This window comes from Eschrichtius robustus, chromosome 11 (genome assembly GCF_028021215.1).
Source record: "Eschrichtius robustus isolate mEscRob2 chromosome 11, mEscRob2.pri, whole genome shotgun sequence".
Classification (NCBI taxonomy): Eukaryota; Metazoa; Chordata; class Mammalia; order Artiodactyla; family Eschrichtiidae; genus Eschrichtius; species Eschrichtius robustus.
Genome location: NC_090834.1, coordinates 51,711,197 through 51,737,001, shown reverse-complemented (window position 1 = coordinate 51,737,001; position 25,805 = coordinate 51,711,197). Strand labels below are relative to the sequence as shown.

General features: G+C 37.2%; 1 protein-coding gene across 11 annotated transcripts in view; it reads right to left on the bottom strand.

Annotated features, from left to right (window-relative positions):
• The window catches only part of DLG2 (discs large MAGUK scaffold protein 2), a 949,517-nt gene that overhangs the window by 514,999 nt on the left and 408,713 nt on the right, over positions 1-25,805 (bottom strand). For all 11 annotated transcript variants that reach the window (XM_068554434.1, XM_068554426.1, XM_068554427.1 and 8 more), the window contains 3 exons: positions 23,073-23,209; positions 9,367-9,511; positions 6,500-6,638 (listed from right to left, as the gene is read on the bottom strand). In XM_068554434.1, coding sequence (XP_068410535.1) covers positions 6,500-6,638; positions 9,367-9,511; positions 23,073-23,209 — 421 coding nt within the window. The remainder of the gene's footprint in view (positions 1-6,499; positions 6,639-9,366; positions 9,512-23,072; positions 23,210-25,805) is intronic.

Genomic DNA, 25,805 nt, shown 5'->3' with positions numbered 1-25,805 from the left:
CTAAAAATGCCACCAGAAAACTACTAGGGCTAATCAATGAATTTGGTAAAGTTGCAGGATACAAAATTAATGCACAGAAATCTCTTGCATTCCTATACACTAATGATGAAAAATCTGAAAGAGAAATTATGGAAACATTCCCATTTACCATTGCAACAAAAAGAATAAAATACCTAGGAATAAACCTACCTAGGGAGAAAAAAGACCTGTATGCAGAAAAGTATAAAACACTGATGAAAGAAATTAAAGATGATACCAACAGATGGAGAGACATACCATGTTCTTGGATTGGAAGAATCAATACTGTGAAAATGACTATACTACCCAAAGCAATCTACAGATTCGATGCAATCCCTATCAAAGTACCAATGGCATTTTTTACGGAACTAGAACAAATCATCTTAAAATTTGTATGGAGACACAAAAGACCCCGAATAGCCAAAGCAGTCTTGAGGGAAAAAAACGGAGCTGGAGGAATCAGACTCCCTGACTTCAGACTATACTACAAAGCTACAGTAATCGAGACAATATGGTACTGGCACAAAAACAGAAACATAGATCAATGGAACAAGATAGAAAACCCAGAGATAAACCCACGCAGCTATGGTCAACTAATCTATGACAAAGGAGGCAAAGATATACAATGGAGAAAAGACAGTCTCTTCAATAAGTGGTGCTGGGAAAACTGGACAGCTACATGTAAAAGAATGAAATTAGAATACTCCGTAACACCATACACAAAAATAAACTCAAAATGGATTAGAGACCTAAATGTAAGACCGGACACTATAAAACTCTTAGAGGAAAACATAGGAAGAACACTCTTTGACATAAGTCACAGCAAGATCTTTTTTGATCCACCTCCTAGAGTAATGGAAATAAAAACAAAAATAAACAAATGGGGCCTAATGAAACTTCAAAGCTTTTGCACAGCAAAGGAAACCATAAACAAGACGAAAAGACAACCCTCAGAATGGGAGAGAATATTTGCAAATGAATCAACGGACAAAGGATTAATCTCCAAAATATATAAACAGGTCATTCAGCTCAATATTTTTTTTTTTTAAAGTGTTAGATTTTTTTTTTAAAATAAATTTATTTATTTATTTATTTATTTATTTATTTATGGCTGTGTTGGGTCTTCATTTCTGTGCGAGGGCTTTCTCTAGTTGTGGCAAGTGGGGGCCACTCTTCATTGTGGTGCGCGGGTCTCTCACTATCGCGGCCTCTCCTCTTGCGGAGCACAGGCTCCAGACGCGCAGGCTCAGTAATTGTGGCTCACAGGCCCAGTTGCTCCGTGGCATGTGGGATCTTCCCAGACCAGGGCTCGAACCCGCGTCCCCTGCATTGGCGGGCAGACTCTCAACCACTGCGCCACCAGGGAAGCCCTCAGCTCAATATTAAAGAAAGAAACAACCCAATCCAAAAAAGGGCAGAAGACCTGAATAGACATTTCTCCAAAGAAGGCATACAGATGGCCAAGAAGCACATGAAAAGATGCTCAACATCACTAATTATTAGAGAAATGCAAATCAAAACTACAATGAGGTATCACCTCACACCAGTTAGAATGGGCATCATCAGAAAATCTACAAACAACAAATACTGGAGAGGGTGTGGAGAAAAGGGAACCCTCTTGCACTGTTGGTGGGAATGTAAATTGATACAGCTACTATGGAGAACAATATGGAGGTTCCTTAAAAAACTAAAAATAGATTTACCATATGACCCAGCAATCCCACTACTGGGCATATACCCAGAGAAAACCATAATTCAAAAAGACACATGCACCCCAATGTTCATTGCAGCACTATTTACAATAGCCAGGTCATGGAAGCCACCTAAATGTCCATCAACAGACAAAGGGATAAAGAAGATGTGGTACATATATACAATGGAATATTACTCAGCCATAAAAAAGGAACGAAATTGAGTCATTTGTTGAGACGTGGATGGATCTAGAGACTTTCATACAGAATGAAGTAAGTCAGAAAGAGAAAAACAAATATCGTATATTAACGCATGTATGTGGAACCTAGAAAAATGTTACAGATGAACCGGTTTGCAGGGCAGAAGTTGAGACACAGATGTAGAGAACAAACGTATGGACACCAAGGGGGGAAAACTGCGGTGGGGTGGGGATGGTGGTGTGCTGAAATGGGTATTGGGATTGACATGTATACAGTGATGTGTATAAAATTGATGACTGATTAAAAAAAAATAAAAAAAAAACCCTCTTATTCAAGTGTAAAAACAATAACAAAACAAAACAAACAAAGAAATAAAAAAAAAAGATTCATTCCCTTGATTTACTATTTTAGGAAAATGTAAAGTAGGCCCCAAATGTAAGCTACTATAGCACCTTAGGCTAATAATAATTTTATATAGCTCTCTAAAGATGACAACTTTCACACATGTTATCACATTAAAACCTCACAATTCCATGAGGAAATTTGAGGACCCAAATTTATAGATGAGAAAATCAAGACTCAGGAGATTGAATGGCTTGTTCAGGGTTATCTAGGTGGTAAGCAGTAGTACCAGTCTCCTGATACAAGCCCAATCCCCTTTACCCAACATCTCTACATAAAAAGAGACTGTATGAGATGTGGGTTGGGGGGATGGGGATGAAGACTTTGAAGACAGATCCGAATTCAGATTTTGATTCTTCTATTTGCTTGCTGTATGATATGAGAAAATTACTTAAACTCATTTTTGTTACCTGTAAAAATCAACACTAAGAATATATAAATAATATCGGAGCAATAATGTATATGAAAGCACTTAGCGTAATAGTGCATAGTAGTGATCTTTTTGTTTTTACTGCTCTATGTATTTCCAATCTTATGACTAGGTTGCAGATGAGAGAAAGGCTAGAAATACAAAGACAACTTAAAGGTAGGTACCATTTTTCTTTATGAGCCTTGTATTCAAACTATAACAGGTGTGTTCATTTTATTCTATTTCACATTCTTCCTTGAGTATGCATGTGCTATCCCCTACCATGAGTGCCCTTCCTGATCTCTTGACTCTCTGATGAATGCCTACACATTTTTTCAAGCTCAAACACAAGAGTTATCTCCTCTTTAAAACTTTATTTGAGGTCATAGGCTGTTCCTGTGGCATTCACGTAAAACACAAAAAAATTATTTATAAATATTTACTAAGTGCCTCTCTGGTGCTGGGGAACTCTGCTAGGGCAACACGAGAGTACTTCACTGAACTGATCTAATTTTGTTTGTTTCTGTCAGTAGTTCCCACACTTTGGGGTTTTACAGTACTTTTACATTTAAAAAATGAGGACTAATATAAAGTTGCCAACTTTTCATTTTCTAGGTTAGGATATAATAAGTAACTGCCATTGACTACCATAAAAGAAAGGGCATTTTGACACCAAAGTATAAAATCTCAGGACTAAAAATATACATATAGGCTTTATGGGAAACTTCATGGAGGGGGTCTGCACCATCAGGGAATAGGTACTGGGGAATCCACTGGTTCCACGTATATTTTTGTCCCAATTTGATAGTTCTTAGAGATGTTGTTTCTTATTCCATTTTGCGTCTCTACTGCAGTGCCCACTGTCTAGTAGGAAGTATTCAATGAATATTCATGAATAAGGTGGTGAATATGCCTCAGAAAATATTTACCTCTGAGACCTGTGGTAATGCCTTATAGCACAGAGCACCTGTGAGAGGATACAGCAGTGGTGAGGATGTGAGGGAGGTGTCTGTGTGTTTGTGTGTGTAAACTGATATAATTTATTTCACAAGTTCCCCAGGCACCAGACATTCAGAAGATTTCGTGCAAAGTTATGAGATTGTCCTGCCAGAGAGCAAGGAAGGAAGCCCGCAAGAAGTAAGACACTGAGGCATATCACTCTAGGAAGAAATGAAATCTCTTCCCCAGACACCATCTGAAATATTCCATGCGAATAGGTAGATTGAGAATTATAATGAGTATACCTACAGCAAACAGATAACATTCATTTAATATTCATTATGTATCAGGCACTGTTATAAGTTCTTTGCGTGTATTATCTCATTTAATCATTACAACAACCTATTGAGAAAGATTTGATTACTATCTCCTTTGTAGAGATGAAGAAACTGAGGCTTGCAGTGGTTAAAAGATTTGCCCAAGCTCACACAGTCAGCCGGTGGTAGAAGTATGTCTCAGACTGGATCTAATTGTCTTCAGAGCTCATCAAAACTCTTGGGTCCCTTTCTAGCCACATATTTTTTTTATGATGAGAACAGTTTTACATGACTTGGTTTTCATTTTAAAAATAAGGAGAAAATTAACATGTTTCTTCCTAGCCAGAATTTTAAAGCTGGCAGGGCACCCAGTTTTCCTACTTAAAAGCTGTGTGCCCACAAGCAAGTTCCCTAACCTCTTTGAGCTTCAATTCCTACAGCTCTAAAATGGGGATGACAGCCCTTCTTTCTGTGTTTTGGGGAGGATTAAAAGGATAGTGTAAGTAAAACAGCTAGCAAAGGGCCTGGATTATGAATGGGGTTTAATAAATTTTAATTCACTGTGGGGCCTAGTAATATAAAATGACATTTTCAAATTAAAATCCTATCAAATATTGGTGATAGGATGAGAGCAAATAGATTATTGCTCTGGTGAATAAAGTTGCCTATATTTATACAATCTTTAGAGAACCATGAGGATTATCTTTGCTGCAGCCTTCATTTTAATGAAGAGCATAGAGATTAGACATATCAGCGTAGGAAGAGGTTTATATTTGATTTAAACCACAGATGCACATTTGCAGCATCTAAACATTCCATTCCTTGGCTAAAGATGTAACAAGCCACTTCAGCAAACCTGAAATTGCAGAATAAAAGGAAAATGCTTAATCATTTAAAAAGAAATAGCAAAGGAATGAAAAGACCAAAGCACACACGGACACCAGCAAGGAAAGTTAAGCAACAGGAAGTCTGCTCAATTTTTTTAAAGGCTGACAAATGACTTCAGTAGACAGGCAGGATATAAAACTAAAGGATCCATCTGTATAGCTTTTCCACACAAACATTTTCAGAAAAAAAGTGTACATATCCGTATGCAATCTCATTTTGGGTAAAAGTTTTTCTCAATGAGAAAAGCAAGTTGCAAAGCAATGTGTAAAATACAAACTTATTTTGTAAAAACAATGTCAAGCCCCACCTACATCTGAGTATGCTTTGTACACGTCTGTATGAACATAGAAAAGGTATGAACGGTTCAAGCCAGAATGCCACACTGGGAACCTTGCCGGGCTTGAGGGAGATTTTTGTTTCTTGAACATCTTTGCATTACCTCACCAAATGCAGTGAGCACGTATTACTTTGGAACAAAAACATTTAAAGATAAAAAAGAAAAAAAATGTATCTTTCCTATTATTCATCTATCCCTTCATTCATTCATTTGTTCATCATCCAAAAGTTACTTAAACCTGACCAGTGACCATGATGTAAACTAAGTTGGTTTTCTCTGAACTGTCAGACCTGACTTTTTCAGAGGCATGCCAGCTAAATTTAGTTCTTTTAAAAAAATAAATTTATTTATTTAATTTATTTATTTAATTTGTTTATTTTTGGCTGCATTGGGTCTTCGTTGCTGCGTGCGGTCTTTCTCTAGTTGCGGCGAGCGGGGGCTACTCTTCGTTGGGGTGCGTGGGCTTTTCATTGTGGTGGTTTCTATTGTTGCGGAGCACGGGCTCTAGAGCACAGGCTCAGTAGTTGTGGCGCACGGGCTTAGTTGCTCGTGGCATGCGGGATCTTCCCTGACCAGGGCTCGAACCCGTGTCCCTGGCATTGGCAGGCGGATTCTTAACCACTGCGCCACCAGGGAAGCCCCAAATTTAGTTTTATTTTGTGGGGTTAGCCACGTGGTTCTGTGCCGTGTCCTAAAATCCTGTCCTGTTCCCCTTTGAGACTGAGATATATTAAATTCAAACCATTTGGAGTTAATTTCACTCCTTTCCTTTCCACCTGTAGTTACTGCACTCGAGGGAGGACTGACTGAAGCCTCAGTTCCAGTGAATTGTGTGTAGCTGTTGGTGGCAAGAACATGGAATTTAGAGGAAAAAAAAAAAACCCCAGAGTTTTTCAGTTCTGACTCTTCTACGAACCAGACACGTGGTTACAAGGGGACGCGTACATACTGCTATGCTACTTCCGTCTTTCTGAACCTCAGCACCATCTTCTGTCTTTGAGTAATGATACCTATCTTACAGTATAGCTGTAAAGCTCAAATGGTGTTAGATATCGAAAGTCCTAACAGATTGCAAAGTGATGCTTGTGTGCCTATTACTACTTCTCCACAAAGAATTTGTGGTTTTTGCTTCCAACAGAGGACAATCACACATGTTTATAAGTCTTGGCAGATTTCCACTTGAGGTGAGACTATCATAAGTTTGAATGGTGCTGAGAAGCAACAGCTGCCATGTTAGGCAAATGCAATTTCTTCCTTGTAATGATCGCAAACCCAATTAACCAAAAGCATATCTGACCTGGTATAATCGTCTTCAACAAGCATGTGCTTTGGAATTGGTGAGTACCTTCCTGGAGAGATGGGCGGCAGGGAGGTTTTGTATTCTAAAGTGCCATTGTTGCCAGAGAGGAGATGGTTTCCCATTGGTGGAGAATAAGCTAAGGGGTGAAAGAAAAGAAAAGAAATCTGTTATGTGGGTGATTCAATGTGTCATGCTACAGTTCTGTTAAAAATAGAAAGGCTTTGCTACACGCTAAGAATTTTCTGATCCTTCAAGAGGAGGGAGTTGCTGTTGGTTTGCATTTAATATGTACAAGCACATGGCGACCTTCAGGATTGGAAAGATGTAATAACAGTCATATCTGTAAGCCCAGTTTGTATAATTAGGTGAAGAGAAAAACTGGAGGAGAGACCCAGCACTCATATTTTCAGAACAATGATTAATTTTCTATTGAAATAAAAATGTTAGCTTTTTAATTGCAGAGCTCACATTCTTTTCACGTAATTAATATCAAACCATCAAAAGCAGAAAGCTCTCAGGAGCAAGTTCTTGTATAAGACTTTAATCCCTAAATATGCTCTACTCCCATCCCAGAAAGGCTAACTCTGGCCTTTCTCTTCTGTTCCTCACCCCAATTCATCCCCCTTTTGGGTGACTGAAAAGCCCTCCTAACTGGGTCTCCTGCCACTGTTCTCTCCCAAAATCCATTTTATACATTGAGAAATCCAGGTCTGATCATGCTGTTCTCTTGCTTACACACTCTCCATTGCCACTACTGTATTGAATATAAATTCTCCCTTTCACCATTCTTACAAGATTGACTCATTTCAATATCCCCCCTTATGAATCTCCTATGGTCCTTAAGTAAGGCCTGTTCTCCCCAATATCTGTACCTTTGCTCCACTCTACCAGCTACCTGCAACTTCTCTCTCCTGTCCCATCTCTGATACCGAAATCTCATCCATTTTTTCAAGATAAAATTCAAATGCCACCCTCTGCGTAAAGATTTTTCTGATCTTCTGAAGACAGGTGATATCCCTTTCCTTTGAGTGCCCAAAGGACATTTATTTTTACCTCTCTCATGGCATGTACATCCCTCTCAGTCTGCCAAATATTGCTACTATTTATATATCTGCATTAGCCTTCCTTTCAATGAAGGCCATGATTTTATCTCCTTTGTATCGCACATATTACCTTACAAGGTGTCTTGCGTGTATTGAAATTACTCAATACACATTTCTTGAATTGAATAGCAAGTTTTGTTTTCTCCTTTTTCTCTTGGATGTTGACCTTATATGCCCTTCAAGAAGAGGCTCACAGAGCCTCAAAACAGATTTTTCTAAATTTATCCAGTTTGAAAAACTCTGAAAGTTAACACTCTTTCATATCCTGAGGTAAGGCTGATCTCATCTTACTTCTTGCTTGACAAAAAGACATATTTTGGGGCAAGTCATTTTAGAATCACCATTAAGAAAAGCAATAGCTAATGTAATGGGGCAGATAACAAAATCATTCAACATTTAAATTTCAAGAGAAACGTCCAAATCTAAGAGAGGTCAAACAACTTGCTTAAGACCATAGTACTAATTAATGACAGGTCCTGAAGACATTCTGAGTTCCCAGTCTCACAATTGGTTTCTCAGAATTTCAGAATGAGCACATTTACTCATGCTGACAAAACTCTCCCTTAAACTCACATCAAAGAAATGAATTGCTTCTAAATCTAGTCCCCAAGGACAGAATCTTCTTGTTGACCTATTAAGAAGAGGGGAAAACACGGGGCTTATGCAGCAGTGGACTTTGTGAGGACACAGTAGAGCATCTCATTGTTAGTTGTTGCCCTAGAAGCACACACCTCCACTCCATCTCCACTGTCATAGTGATCAACAATTTTCTCTGGCTTCCCTGCCAATATATCAAATTCTGGTAAAGGTAAGAACTATAATGATAGTTATTAAGGATTATGATTTCACCAACTGAGGGCAAGATCCTTTCCCCCAGGAAGAAGCACAGTGCTATCTCTGGTTTATTTTGCCAGCCCCTCTTTTCCACTCTGCTGCTATACAGATTTGAACTAGGAAGAGAGACTATTAGGACATGAGAGCTATCACGCTTTAGGGGCCTGAGAAACAGATTTTAAAAATGCGTTGCCCCTTGGAATACTACTCAGCCATGTAAAAGAATGAAATAATGCCATTTGCAGCAACATGGATGGACCTAGAGATCATCATACTAAGTGAAGTAAGTCAGAAAGAGAAAGACAAATACCATATGATATCACTTATATGTGGAATCTAAAATATGACGCAAATGAACCTATCTATGAAACAGAAACAGACTCACAGACATAGCAAACAGAAGTGTGGTTGCCAAGTGGGGAGGGGTTGGGGGAGGGATGGGTTGGGAGTTTGGGATTAGTAGATGCAAACTATTATATATAGAATGCACAAGTAATGAGGTCCTACTGTATAGCACAGAGAACTATATTCAATATCCTGTGATAAACCATGTAAAAAAGAATATGAAAATAATGTGTATATATATATGTATAACTGAATCACTTTGCTGTACAGCAGCAATTAACACAACATTGTAAATCAACTATACCTCAATAAAATAAATTTAAAAAACGTGTTGCCCCTATGCTGTTGTAATCACACTGTCCATAACATACATCATCAAGCCTTTCCATAAGGGTGAATCTGACAACTCATCAGGTAAGGCCTCCAAGGCCACTGGGGAGTCAAGTGCAGGATCTCCCAGAAGTAGTTCCACAGGCTAAAAAAGAGTGAAGGTGCAAGTAGAGGACTTTGCCAAGTTTTGTAGAATTCCGATTTTGCAAACCTGGCATGCTGTTCAAAGATGACACTGAGCGTGGTACTTACAGTGAGTAATATCAGGTGGACCGTAAGGGTCAGTCATATAAATGGTGGTGGCTTTGCCAACTTTTAGATAAACTACATCTGACGTGTTCTTCAATATTGCTACCGCCTCTTCATGCGTTACTTCTTCTAAACTGTAATTGTTTACCTGAAAGGGGGAAACATTCATGATTAGAGCCAAATCTAAGCAGGTGAAGAGAACTATTCAGGCAAGAAGATATACAAAATTATGACTTATGTAAAGATGAAATTGCAATCATTACAGTCCAGTATCTATATCACACTTTGACAGAACAGATGGATTAAAGGCATGAGCCAAAGCAGATAAGGTACAGTTGTTGATGCAAAAAACAAGGTTGCTTCTGCCTTTTTCTAAGAGGAAATGATATTTTATAATAGAAATCAGAATACTCTTTGTGGAAAAAGGAACAAAGGGGTCAAATGTCCTTCTTATGCTATAGTGACTGGGATTACAGAAGTAATATACATCCATTGAAGAAAACAAACAAAAACAACAGAAGAAAATAAAAATTATCCCTAATCTCCCTATATGGATATATTTCTTTAAACGACTGTGACCATATTACACACACTGTTTTGGAACCTGCTTTTTAACTTCGAGTGAACATTTGCCTCTAACATGAATGTACTTCAACAACATGAGTTTTGTTTCCTACAAAGCACTGTGCTGCATTACTATAACATAATGATTTAACTAATCTCTTACTAAAGCATGTTTATGCTGGTTCTAATTTTATTATAAATGATGTTGCAATAAACTTTTTTTCTATATTTGTACACCACTTTGATGACTTCTTCAGGATAACTCATACAAACGAACACTGGACAAAGTACATGAATATTATAAGGGCTCTGATACTTGTGTCCAAAGTGCCCTTTGGAAACATGAACCAGTTTACTCTTAGACCACAATTATACGAGAGCCCCCATTTTCCCACAGCTTCACCAAACTTGGCTTTTCTCACTTTAAAAACTGTTCGCACCAAAATGTCATTTAACATGAGTCTATTTTCTAAGGAAAGAGTGCTAATGTTGGAACATAGAACTTTTCAGGTGAACAAGTTCAAGAGTACCTTATTGCTGTCGGCTTTAACAGCAACTCCTCTTTTGTTATTGGACAGAAAAGCCTGTGATACCTGAGCAATTACTACTTCATGGCAGTGGCTTACAGTGGGTCTTTGCAACACTTCTCTTAAATGGTTTTCAAATATTCAGGAAATATTTTACATACCTAGGTTATCCTTATTTGGCTCCTATTTTTTCATGAAGCAATTGTTTAGTGGGTTCCTGCTGAAATGATGTGGAATTCAAATAAATGTGATAGAAATGTAAATAAATAAAATAGATTGGATTCCTACATATTCTCTGTACTATCTAATCAGCACTTTAGTCATTTAATACCTCGTAGCATTGCTTTTTATTTTTGCTTCACGTTGCTATATAAATTCCATGTGTCAGTTAATCCTTGGTGGTGTAGCCCAGGTTAGGGACCCTGGAACAGGAGGGAACTGAACCTGACTGCTGACCATGAGCTCTCCAGTAAGCTGTAAGCCTCTCTACCGGTTCCTACAGTTCTCTTCTTGACAAGTGACATTCTTGTAAATCTTTTGTATTTCCAGTGTCTAGCACTTGTTTATTCATTGATCAAATATTTATTGCATACCTATTATGTGTCAGTCACTGTTCTACATGTTAAGAGATATAGTGATAAAAAATAAGGATGATAATCATAATCATAGCAGACACATATAGCCTTATTACATGTCAGGCACTACTCTAAATTATTTTACGTAGATTAACACAATAAAGCCCCACAATAACCTACGTGCTGGCTATTATAATTACTTTCATTTTACAGATGAGAAAAGCATGCCTCCAAGAGGTTCAGAAACTTGCCCAAAGTCATTGATCTAATCGTAGTAGAGGCAGAATTCAAAGCCAAGCAGTCTGGCTCCAGGGACCATGCTGGACCACTCATCTATACTGCTTCCTCCAGATGGACCCAGCCCCTGCTCCCGTGAGACTCACGTTCTAACAGAACATAGCTGTTTATGGAATGACTGGATAGAAAAATAGACCCATACAGAGTGGGAATGTAGAGGGACTAAGGCATGGGGAACACAGCTGATGATGGCAGCCTTTAGTTATAGACAGAGAAATAACAAAATGACAGTAATAATAATAAGAGCTAACATTTATTTAACACCTATATGTCATATATCTTGGAAGTACTATGTATATATTTTGACATAAGTCATATCATTGGTCCTGGTTATAGCTCCAAGAGGTAGACACGAATAATTAGGCCCATTTTACCGGTGAGAAAAACTGACATTTGAAGAGGTTAACTTGCAACAAATAGGTCACACAGACCCCAAGTGGCAAAGCCATCAGTTGGGTCACCGTCCTCCTGAAAAGATGAAAATGAGACGGCCCTTGAGTGTTGGTTCATTGAAACCTAGGGCTTACATCATCTATTCTTTCTTCCTTTAGGAGAAGAGTCTCTTTCCAAGTTTACATATAGAAGTAATGTGAATTCCTAAGTGTTATAAAAGCCTGAGTAATCATTACCCTTCTCGCTTAATCCAGTGGTGACAATATATTGCATCAGCCAAATACACTGACAAAGTCAAAAAATAAATAAGTAAAATGGGTGCTTCCCTGGTGGCGCAGTGGTTGAGAATCTTTCTGCCAATGCAGGGGACACGGGTTCGAGCCCTGGTCTTGGGAGGATCCCACATGCCGCGGAGCAACTAGGCCCGTGAGCCACAACTACTGAGCCTGCGCGTCTGGAGCTTGTGCTCCGCAACAAGAGAGGCCGCGATAGTGAGAGGCCCGCGCACCGCGACGAAGAGTGGCCCCCGCTGGCCGCAATTAGAGAAAGCCCTCGTACAGAAACGAAGACCCAACACAGCCAAAAATAAAGAAATTAATTAATTAATTTAAAAAAAACAAGTAAAATGGAAAGTAGTTTGATGTAGATAATGTTTCTTCAAAAGCTTCTTGTATATTTGATTAATCACTTTTTTAAGGGCGGTACCACTTGTACCTAGATAATGAATATTTACAAATAATGCTCATATTACAATGGTTTAAAATGTGTATGGAAGTGGGTGTTTTCTCTTAAACAATGGTTGCCTAAGGTGGCTCTGAATATTGTGACCGTGCACCCCAGAAACATCTATATTGAAAAAAGAGAAGAGAGGAGGCATTTGTTGGCATAAACAGTGAGGATCACAAGCCAACATATAAAGACCCTAAAGGCTAGAAACAACTGGACTAGACTACAAGTGGCACAAGAGCGCTGTTCCTGACAGGGCTCATTGTCTCTCTCTCCAGGGTACAGAAAGCACACAGCTCATTAGATTAGCAGTGAAAAAGAGATGCGGCCAGTGTTTATTAAACTGCACTTTTTCCATTTTTAAGTTGGGCCTTGAAACAGTCTAGAAGATGTTATCTTTAAGTGTGTTTTCTGAGAATCACTTCCTTAAGAGACTCTCAGACCACCAGGAAAATATTTAGAGCAGAAAACAGAAGTTGAGGAAAAGTTGGAGGTGAGGAGTGAGGAAAGAGAGGATATTGGGGAAAATATTGGTAATTTAAAATAGTGGTAGTTCAGTCAGTTTTTGTTTGGTGACTATGAAATGTTGGAAAATTTACACTGATTTTCGTCATGGAAGAGGTGGTGGCAACAATATGTAGTGATTAAGAGCACATGCTTTTGAGTCATGCAAACCAGGACTCATCCTGTTCCTGGCACTACCTAGCTGTGTGACTTTGGGAAACTTATTTAACCTACTTAGCCTCAGTTTTGACATCAGTAAAATAGGTATTGAGAATAATCACTGCCTCAAAAGGGTTATTGATTTAAATGTATTGCCCTATGTAAAGTGGCAGGCTCATTACTTATTAATGTGAGCTCTTGTTACTATTACTACTGTCATCATCCATCTCCCTTCTCAGGAAACAGGAATTCTGGGTGAAATTTTTCGCTGAGCATTTTCCTGTAAACATCTGTGAACTGATGAGTTTAATTAGAGAACTGTTGATGAGGCTTCTGTGTGGTCTTTTTAAAAATTCAGAATAGTATAGGATCTGGACCCAAAAGTGCTCTTTTGTGCTGAAGTCTTCAAAATGCTTTTCACGAAAGTGGGTTTATTTGGGGTAATTATATGTGTGCATTATCCTCTGAACTCTCAAGATAAAGGGCCTACAGCTGGAGCTGATTGTACACAGAGAGAAGGGACATTATACTGATTGGCTGGTTGCTCTTGTCATTGTTTTCCATTGTCTTTTTCCTTTTCCTTTTTTCTTTTGCATCAAGTATCTGCCTATAATGGTGAACACTGAGCAACTGGCCTGGTTTCAGAAAAAAAAATCATGTGCATTTCAATGAAGTGTTTCTGTGGGGTGCACTACACAGAGGGGGACATGTGTGCAGCCTGGCCATGTATTTCAATAGGACAGAGGACTGAGGCCAAGAGAGAGAGGCTGGAGGTGAGATGACTCATTCTCTTGAATGGAAGAGGGAGCACTGAATTGGAGCATGATGCCGACAGAAGAGGGCAAACCAGTTGAAGAAAGGGGTGCCAGGAGACTTGCAAGAAAGGAACATGGCGAGTGTTGTGGGAATTCAAATAAGTGTTAGCAAATACATATGTGATGGTACAAGGGTGGGAGGTGTGCGGGCATGAGAGGGTGTGATAAGGAGAAATGAGCAATGTACAGATGGCAACATACTGACCTTTCCATATTCATTCAGGAATAGCAATGTGGTGAGACAAACTGGGAGGTATTAGGGACATAAAAATTGTACTAAGACATAGTACAAGGAAATGTGAGACTCTAGAAACACTGGAAAAAAACATCACAAACTCCAAAGTTAACTTTTAAAAGAGAAGACAAAGTAGATGATCACCATATTGTAAAATAACTTAAAAAGGGGGCCAATCTAATGTAGTAATGTCAATGGTATGAAAATAAATACGCATAAGCCAAAGACTGAAATCTCTGCAGTCCATTGTAATGAACTGCTATAATAAAATTTGTTTTAAAAATAACTATGAATACATGAGAAATGTTAATAATGGTTATCTCTGGATAATAAATATTTTCTTATTTTTCATCTTTTCAGAAATGAGATGGTTAGAACAAAATTAACTATGGTTAATTATGGTTAGAACAAAACTAGTTATGGTTAGAACAAAATTAACTCTATTTTTCAAATGAATAAGAACAAAAACCTTAAGTAAGGGAGAACAGAAACTAAGTGCGGTGACCTCTTTATGAGACACACCTAACAAGATCTCATGAGTAACAGAAAATTGGAATAGGAAAGAAGGAAGTTGATTTCTCATGCCCAGTGACTTTACTTAAATTTATGAGAAATAATAGCCATATTTTAAACCTAGGTGTTTTTTAGAAATGAAGGCAACCTGGTATATAATGATAGTAATTTTGAAAGTAGACTCAGATCTGCTATCAATTTCTAGTTTTATGAATTTCGGCCAGTTAACATATTTACTGAGTTTTAATTTTCTTATATGTAAAATGGGGATAATATTGATTTATTTGTTGATTTACTTGTGTTTATGAGAAAGAAATGATACCATGAACCTGAAAAGACACTGTATAACATAAAGCAGTGTACGAATAATGATCAAACATCATAATCAGACATAGTGCTTTGGCTGATCCTAATGCTGGAAATAGTTTCTTCCTGTTCAGGGTTCTTTCTGTGAAGCTGATCTCGTACAACACTTACTCCTGCAGTGCCTCTTTCCATCTCAAAGACTGACCTTCTCAAGGGCAATGATTAGATCGTTTTCATCTTTGTATTCCCCCAGCTGACACAGCATAAACAGTAGGCACTTAATAAACGGTGAAACAATCCGCTAAATAAGTTAAAAAAACAATGTGGCATATCAAAGGAAAAGCAACCAAAATTCCCTATGTTATAGGAAGAATGAGGCATTTGTGTTGAGCTTCTATTTTACATTTGTGTTGAGTCAGAGAGGAAAGGATAAGGAATGAAGGTCATTCAACCAACAATACATATTTATTGGACACTCACTCTGTGTCAGGCATGGGATAGAAGAATGAAAGGCTGGTACAAAATGTGAACACCGGCTCGCATCAGCTTATAAGGGACATAATCAGAGCTCCAACAGTGCAAACTTCTTCCTCCTCAATTAATCATTAATGCATTTCTTTTTTTTTAAACTATTTAGGTAGCATTTTTTAAAAAATTAATTAATTAATTAATTTATCTTTGGCTGCGTTGGGTCTTCGTTGCTGTGCATGGGCTTTCTCTAGTTGCAGCGAGCAGGGGCTACTCTTCCTTGCGGTGCACGGGCTTCTCATTGCGGTGGGTTCTCTTGGTTGCAGAGCACGGGCTCTAGGTGAGCGGGCTTCAGTAGTTGTGGCACACGGGCTCAGTAGTTGTGGCTTGCGGGCTCTAGAGGGCAGGCTCACTAGTTGTGGTGCACGGGCTTAGTTGCTCCGCGGCATGTGGGACCTTCAAGGACCAGGGATGGAACCCATGTCCCCTGCATTGGCAGGCGGATTCTTAACCACTGCGCCATCAAGGAAGTCCCATTAATGCATTTCTTCATCTTTCATTGCATAGAGAGAGAGAGAGAGAGAGAGCAAGTGCCACTGATGTCTTGATTGACTTCAGCTTCCTCTATAGCACTGGTCACCAAATGGACCGTATGATAGGAACCCCAGTACAATCAGCTGGGTACAGGAAGAAATATTTGAAATTCTATTAATATGTATCACATCAATCTTCATCTTTGTATTTCTTGTGTATGGTTTAAAATAAAATGTATATGTTACTATAACAATATATGAATGCAATCTAAAGTAGAGAAATATACATATATTAAAGACAACTTTTTGTGTTTTACTGATGGGGTGTGCTGTTAAAGAATTTTAAAACCACTGCTTTATACTAGGTACCGATATATGATGACTATAGAGTAAGTTCTATAAACAGGGTTATTAAACTGAATACAAGCAAAAGAAATAAACAATATAATGGAAGGCTTTAACCCCTTAATATAAAATCCCTTTATATATAGAGCCCTTAAACCCTTAAATAAAATATATCATTGCATTTGCATTATATTGTAATTTTATTGTATTTGAGACAAATTAAGAGGGAGTCCAAGAAATAATTATCCAAAATTTTTTTCATCTGGTGTTTCAGAAGGTAATTTAACTACTGGAGACAGAGTCTGAAGGATGAACTATTTCTAATGCCTTTTAGCCCATGACTGGAAATTGCTAAATGATGCTATACCAGCTTGATGCAGTGAGCATTGCCTCAGAAGTCACCCTCAGGAGAAGCAGTGGAGCTGCAGCAGAGTGGGGTAGGATGTGATTAGGTCAAGGTAGAATGATGGTTCTTACCTTGGCTGCACATTAGAATTGTTTGGAAAACTTAAAAAAAAAAAAAAAAATGAAAACGAGGCATGGCTCCTACCCCAGAGATTCTGATTTGATTATTCAGGGTTGATTGAGGCCTGGGCATCCATAGCATTCAAGAACTTACCGTGAGATTCAAATGTGTAACCAAGATGGAGAACCAGAGGGGTTGAGTAAACTGCTGAAAGGAATGTGGCTTTAGAAAATTGATATCTAGGTCTGAATCCAATCTCACAATTTATTAGTTATGTAATATTGGAAAAGTGTTTGCATCTTTGAGTTCTAACTTTCTCTTCTGGAAAATGAGAATAGCAGTAATGACTGCCCTATCCATCTCTCAAGTGTTGGAGTGAGGAGGTGCTGTGGGTGAAAGATCTTCTTAAGGAGGAGGCAGTGTGTTGGTGGTAGGAAAGAGCCATGTGCAGAGACAGTTATAGCTTTTGGTTCTTATTTAAGGTTGGCCTAAACAATGAAAGTGTTTTAAAATCCTCTTCATTATTCAGATAACTCCTACATATTTGCATGCTCTTCAAGATGATTTTCTTATTGATATTTGGATGAAACAAGGTGATAGTGGGTCCTCACAACTAATACTCATTCAGAAAATTATCTTGTTTCTACTCACCTTCCCTAAATCTATTTAATGTCCTTACCATAGGATAAACATTCTGGAATAAAAATAGGAGATGCTCACACAGAGCACATCCCAGAGTGACTCCAGTGAACACTAGTTCTAGGTATTTCATAAGCATTACTTAAGAAAAAAAGTTCCATAGTAAAATATACTTGAAAGTTAGGGTACCAAAGTTAAATTAGTTCCTTGACTGGAGGACTTCATAGACCCTTATATATGCTAAAGTTTGTTGAGACTCTACAAAAGAGGTGAGATACAGGTTGTAGAATTTCAATTTGACTATAGATGCTTTTCATGTGACACAGACATGAGACTAATATTTTAAAACACACTTGGGAAACACTGATCTAAGGCAATGCTGTCATGGTATTGAGGACATAACAAAAGATCAAAGATGAACGTGACTTGCCCAAGGCCAGTTAGGTAGAGTTAATGCTGGCTGCCTAGGACTTGAATCCAGATATCTTATCTCTGAGTCCACTGTCTTTCCATATTATTTCAATGCCTCATTTACCTTTCCTCTTGTCTTCAGCTTCCCTTTAAGCAAAGAAAACATACAGACTTATTTTCTGTAAAAGATGTAAAAGGTCTCTCACTGACAATTTTTTCTTCAAACGTCAAGCAAAGGTTATGGAAAAAAGAGACTAAGATTATAAACTTTAAATCACAATGCGACAGGGGCTTTGCCAATTAACAGTTCATGTTGTCCCTTTAGAGAAGACAATTAGATGACCCTAGATTCAAAGTTTCTGGTATTGTGTAGAAACAAGATGAAGAAGATCACATTTCTGTAATATATGTGGCTCTATGTATCACCATGGTAGGGCTTAATAAAAATGAGTGTGTAAAAATATATGAATGAATTAGAAAATTATCAATACTGTTAACCTCTGACCATCTGTTCCATGAAGTTCAAGGCCAAGAGGGAATCTATTCAGTCTGAGATTTCAACACTAAGCTACTGGTACAATCCATTAAAATCAGATGTCACTGTCATTTGAAAAAATAAAAAACAAAACAAAACAAACAAAATTCTAGTGAATGAAAATAAGTGCCAGTAGCAGGGGAAATTTAAAAAATTGTTATTTTGATAAAGAGAACATATACCACGCCTCTGGGTGACCCATGAAACATCAGAGAGGTCTGACATTAAAGTCATCTTATTTGAAACACTAAGGGGCTTATTGCAAAGGTTTTAGGCAGGATAATTTTTTCTTACAGTAGAATAAATGTAAAGGTCAGATGCAATAATATTGCCTGTTTTTTTTTCTTTTAAGTTGGGGAATAACATTCTAAAGAATCAAAAGAAGTTTTGTTAAAAGGGTAATCTATTTTCAGAGGATAAATGGATGTATGATAAAATTTAGTGCAAGAGTGAGAGGAAAAGTGTAAAACATCTTAAAAGACTGAGAAGTGGAGAATTGGCAAGACATAGCTTTTTAAACAAATGTGGAAGAGGAATTCATATTCATCATTGTGTTTCCAAGAGAGAGAGATTTACTAAAGGGAGAGACCTTTACTAAAGGGAGAGCTGTATAGGGAAGTATATTTTGATATAATTTTAAGGAAAACATTTTTACTGATGGTTAGTATCTAATGGATAGCTTCGACGAGGCATTCCGTTCTCCATCCTTAGAGAGTTCTAGCAGAGGTGAGGGACTATTTCACATGGTTGCTTTTCTGTGGGATTCTGATGTACTAAATGAGAGTTGGAATAAGATAATATCTAAGATAGATACTTTTCAATTCTGACATATAAGAAGTATTTAGGGAAAAAAAAGTACCCAGTATATATGGTATGATTCAGATGGTGCCCAACATTAAAGTTATTTCAGTTGAGAAACTGAAAGGTTTATTACTAAAGATCCCCCACTCCCACCCCCCGCCAAAAAAAAAAAAAAAAGATTGTGCTCGCACTGCAGGGTAGATGCTGGGAGACTTCCTGAATTATGGTGATCTATCCACAAAAGTCTAAAGAAATTAATGGAATTTTATTCTCGATCAGCTTACTTACAGAACTATGAATGAATAACATATGGAGGAATTTTTCCTAAGAAGTGAGAGAAGGGAGTGGTACAAATTGTTTTAGAAAAAACCTATTTATAGAAAAATAGAGTGTGGTACAGCTGGTAAATCACAGAATCTAAATTATTCATACTTCCTTTGGGGGAGGAGAGTAGAAGAGGAGAACGATAAAGAAGACATGAATGTAGGGTAGTAAAGGTAAGAGGAGGTGGAAAGGAATGACAGAAGGAGAGCATTATCTTGAAGCAAGATAATTGATCTTTTGGGGTGGCTTCCGGGACTTTTAATTTATGCTCTCCCTCAGGCTCATTTTTCTTTCAGAATTTTATAAAATGAATAATTTTCTTTCATTTCCAGATTCAGCTTGGCAGTTGCCTTGAAAGTACTAATTATGTTTTCCTTACGTAAGAGGAGAGAGACCTATGATTGTTGAAGCTTCATTTTTTTTTTAAACTATGCTTTAAAACTCAAAACAGTTAAGGATTATGTCATAGCTATTTTTGAAATCATTTTGTCTACAATGAATATCAAGAAAATGATAATGGAAAAATAGCATGGTGCCTGGAAAATCCTATGACAGAATTATTTAGACTTTGAGGGTTTTTTTTTAAGAATTTGAATATAAAGCTAAAAATTTAAACAGAACTTCAAGAAATTAGCAAATGACATCTAGCATGATATTATAATAGCAGTTGAAGAGATAACAGAAGAGGTCCAGAAGAGTTGCCTATATCCAAACTCTTACAGACAATGAGCCAAAGGTCAAATCAGTCGCTATGACACATTACTTTAGAATGAAACTGTCCTCTTCATCTTTCAATTTAGCACTATGTAGAAAATGGATATCACAGTTTATTTTATTCCTAAATCCACAAACAATAAAGTTTGTCTTCTTGAGAGAAGTCGTTAGAGAGAAGTTGTCTTATATCCCAGTAACACTTTTCTGTTTCAGAAGACACAACATCATAAGAACCAACTTTTAGGACTTCCCTGGTGGCGCATTGATCAAGTGTCTACCTGCCAATGCAGGGGACATGGGTTCGAGCCCTGGTCCGGGAAGATCCCACATGCCACGGAGCAACTAAGCCCGTGCACCATAACTACTGAGCCAGCTCTCTAGAGCACATGAGCCACAACTACTGAGCCCGTGTGCCACAACTACTGAAGCCCACGCGCCTAGAGCCTGTGCTCCACAAAAAGAGAAGCCAGTGCACTGCAATGAAGAGTAGCCCCCCACTCGCCACAACTAGAGAAAGCCTGTGCACAGCAACGAAGACCCAAGGCAGCCAAAAATAAATAAATAAATTTTAAAAAACACACAAAAGAGCTTTAAGTTAAAAAAAAAAAAAAGAACCAACTTTCACGTCAAAGGCAAAAAAAACAAGCAAACAAAATTCAGAATGTCCTGAGAATGGAAATGGTGGTTCTACTATACAGCCTGGTGCCTATAATTAACAACACAGTACTGTATACTTAAAATTTGCTAAGAAGGTAGATCTTATGTTAAGTGTTCTTACCCCATACACACACAAAATAATAATGATAATAATGATAGTGAGAGGAAACTTTGGGAAGTGATGGATAACTTTATAGCCTTGATGGTGGTGATGGTTTCTTGGGTATGTACTTATCCCCAAAGTCATGGAGTTGTATACATTAAATATGTACAGCTTTTTACATGTCAATCATACCTCAATAAAATGGTTTAAAAAAAATAAAAATAAAATTGTAGTGACTTCAAGTGGTAAAGAAGCCAAAAACTCTTAGTTGCAACTTTGACTGAAGTCATTAATGCCACATTTTTTGCCCATTCAGTTTGACCATACTTTTTCTGCTGACAGAGTTCCTTCCTGAGAAGTGGCTGTTGCCTGGGACATGGTAGGTACTCAATATATTACTTGTTAAATAAAGGAATTAATGAATGACTGAATGATAACTAAAGGAAGGAAGGAAAGAACTGACTGACAGATTTTAGGAAACAAATGCAAAGACCATGTCTGGTGGTTACAAGCATTTGAAATCCAATTCTGTCCATTGTTAACTATATGACCATGGCCAAGTTAGTAAACCTCTCTCTATACCTCAGTTTCCCTTTGCTTATATAAAAGAGACTGTTGTGAGAAATACATACTACATTACAGAAAAACATTTTAAAAAATACATGGAGCACAGTAAATGCCAAATAAATGTTAGTTATCAAGATTATTATAAAGCTCTTATCCAGATAATTCAATACAAAAATCATTGACAACTACGAAATTAGCCCAGTGGGACTACAAACAACCTGTCTAGAGTCCAGGGACATGGGCACAATGAACTTTGAGGTTCAACCGCCAAAACTTGCACATGTCCTAGAAATTACTATTCTTTTGAAATTGTATAGGTTGATCCTTCCCAAACACTTCTCATGAAACTATTGGAGATAATGGCTCCTTGTGACAAAGATTCAAGACCCTGTTTTACAAAGGGAGACATATGACTAGATATGACTAGATATACTTCTCGTACTTGACAGCTATCGTCTATTAATTTTCAGTATTTGATTATTATCCTGTAGATTTAATATAAAACAGTAAATGGAGATGAAACAGTTTTTAGGTGCAATCACCAATTTTTTACTGCTTATAATTGCCTACATTTTGCTTTCGTTTATCATATAAACTCCACGGCTCAGAAAGCGTGGCTGCGTGTTGGTGTCAATCGTTGCCCAAGACTCCTGAAGCATGTGAGCGGCTGGCAAGTAAAATAGCAGAAACCCTGTCTGAAAGGAGAGGGGGAAGGGATCCATTTGCACACGTGACAGAACCCAGATTATGAATTCTTGGAAGTCAGGAACTGTGTCTACACTGGTTGAACCGAAGAACACAGAGAGCCATAGAAATGTACAGATCAATAAACCAGATCGTGTTGTGCCCTTTGCTATGCAAAGCCCATCTCTCTACCAGTCTGGATTTAGCAGTCTCTCTGGCTGATAGGAGATGGATGATACCGGAAGAACAACACATAATCTCTGTGCCTATGAAAACTGGTGAAAATTTAGATTTCTGTTTTTAAAATGTCAACAAATCAGCTCCAGTTATACTTGTACTTTTGATATCTTTTACCACAAAATCTGCTCTCCCTTTTCTATTTCCACCCAAGGTCACTGCTTCCTCCCCCCCCCCAAATTCTTATGTTGAAGTTCTAACCCCCCAATATGTCTGTATTTGGAGATAGGGTCTTTAGGAGGCAATTAAGGTTATTAATTAAATGACTTAAGGGTGGAGCCCTAATCTGATAGGACTAATGGCTTCATAAGAAGAGAAAGAGAGAGAGAGCTTTCTCTCAGCACAAGCCCAGAGGAAAGGCCATGTGAGGATGCAGCAGGAAGATAGTTGTCTGCAAGCCAAGAAGAGAGACCTCACTAGAAACTGAATGGGTCAGAACTTTGCTCTTAAATTTCCCTGCTTCCAGAACTGTGAGAAAATAAAATTTCTGTTGTTTAAGCCACCTAACCTATGGTATTTTGTTATGGCAGCCTGAAATGACTAAGACAGTCATACACTGGGAAACAAGAGCTTTATAAATATACACATAGTTCTGCTTGAGTCACACTCACCATTAGTAGTCTGTCTCCTACTTGCAACCTTCCATCTTTCTGTGCAGCTCCTCCATCTATAATTTTAGTTACATAAATGCTGTTGTCTCCAGGAATGTGTTGGTTCCCCACACCTCCTGCAATACTGAAGCCTAAACCTACGGAAAAGAAACAGAAAAAGAAAAGCCTTGTATTTGTTTAAGAAAGTGCTATTAGTCACATTTCAACAGTCGAAAAAAATTAATCCTCAATTTATTACAACAGTAATAAATAACAATCAATTCTACTTCAATCAACTGTGTTCTTTAAACATTTGAAAGCTTGTTGATTAATGCTAATGAGGCAAAACACAAGTGCAATCCTGCCCACGTTTAGTCTATGGGATCATCTTCGTTGCTGCTGTTGTTACTCTAGCATAGAGAACAGAAGTCCTGCCAGTCATTTGGGTAGAGACCTAGATATTTTTGACATTTCAGAATGAAAAGTACAGCAATTTGAACATTCCACAGATTCTGAGATAAGAGCCATGAGGAGGATACATTGGATATCGGTGTAATAATTTCAGAGAGAAGATAAGGAAAAGAAGCTCGATGCTTGCCCTTCATGTTTCCTTCTCTGGGTACCTTGTCATATTTTCACACTTCCTGGCACTTCCTGTTATTAACTTATAGTTAATAAAGAATGAACACAAACGAATCACCCCTGCACCCAGTCTAAAGAATAAAGAAATAGATTATATACTTTGACTGTATTATGTTTGTAACAAACCACAAAATATGAAATGATTTTAAACATGGAAAATTTCCTTTTTTTAAAAAAATTTTTGTTTTTTGGAAATTTTCCATCTTGAGAGAAGAATTTTACTATGCTATGGCTTATAATTTTTTTTCTTTCGGTTTTATTGAGATATAATTGACACGCAGTACTGTATAAGTTTAAGGTGTACAGCATGATGATTTGACTTATATACATCATGAAATGATTATCACAGTAAGTTTAGTGAACATCCATCATGTCATATAGATACAAAATTAAAGAAATAGAAAAAAGTTTTCCTTGTGATGAGAGCTCTTAGGATTTACTCTCTTAACTTTCACGTATAACATACAGCAGTGTTAATTATATTTCTCATGTGGTATATTACATCCCTAGTATTATTTACCTTCTAAGTGGAAGTTTGTACCTTTTGACTGTCTTCATCTAGCTCCCCCTCTCCTCTTCCCCCACCTCTTGGTAACCACAGATTTGATCTCTTTTTCTGTGACTGAGTTTGTTTTTGAAGTATAATTGCCCTATAATACTATGTTAGTTCCTATTACACAACACAGTGATTAGATATTTCTACACATTTCAAAATAATCACCATGATAAGTCTAGTTACAATATGTCACCGTACAAAAATATTACATGGTTCTTGACTATATTCCCCACATTGCACATTTCACAACCATGACTCATTTATTTTGTAACTGGAAGTTTGTACTTCGTAATCTTCCTCACCTATATCTTCTCTCCTCCCCACCCGTCTCTCCTCTGGCAACCACTTATTTGTTCTCTGTATTTATCACTCTGTTTCCATTTTATGTCTGTTCTTTTGTTTTGTTTTTTAGATTTCCACATATAAGTGGAATTATACAGTATTTGCCTTTTTCTGTCTGACTTATTTCACTTAGCATAATATCCTCAGGGTCTATACATATTGCCATAAACTTTTATTTATATTAAACTATGGAATGATAACAAGAATAGAGTTATTAAAAAATCATTATGAGGCCATTTTAAAAGAATGACTGATAGACTCTTTAAAAGTATAAGAACAAAAAAAATCTTTCTCAGAATATAATTGAATACACATTCAGTACAATACTTGTAGCATATATTTTCATTGCATTTTGAAATTATAATAATTAACATGAAAATTACTCAGAAAGATAGATATAAGTCAAAGACATTTGTAACTAAAGACAGAACATTTCTGTAACTTGCTTGTCTTAAGAAATTAAACCCCCCCTTACACACACACCCCTAGTTGCCTAGTTTTAAAAAACCACACACTTGTTTTATGATAAAACAATCATAAAAATTTTTGTCACTTTATACAACAATGAAAAACACTTTAAAAATACTCCATTTCACTATCCTTGTATTGAATAAATATTGAGTAGGGCTATGTGCTGCTCTTAAGATAGCGTTAAGTGATTAGTTAATGGAAAAATAATGGCATGGTAAATTATAAAGTAACACCTCTGGAATCATACCTGAAATGAAATGTTTTTTTGTTAAATTAGTTGTTAACAATAAATGGAAAATGGATTTAAATTGATGGGGCAATTAAAATAAGTGTTATTTAATTTCCTACTAGAGTGGGTAATTAATTCTTTATTGATGCTTTGACATTGCATAGATCTATAAATGTATTTGTTTCCCTCATATTTAAAGAATTTGTTTACCAAATGAAAGATGACCAAGGGTAGATAAAATGTCCCCAACTGGCTTTTCCTATGAAATTTAAAATACATATCAGCTCATGTTTTCCAAAACTGTTATTTCATATTTATATATGATTATAGGAAAGTTTAAAAAACATATTTACAAAAGTTTCATAGCCACACTCTAGGATCAATCTACTGCATTTACAATAGTACAGAATTCATTCCGAACTGTGGACAAAAGGTTAAAGAAAATTCAGGGACTCTGATTTACATCTACTATGCCAACAGTAAATGCCACAGCCGGTCTGAGTTACAGAAGAGC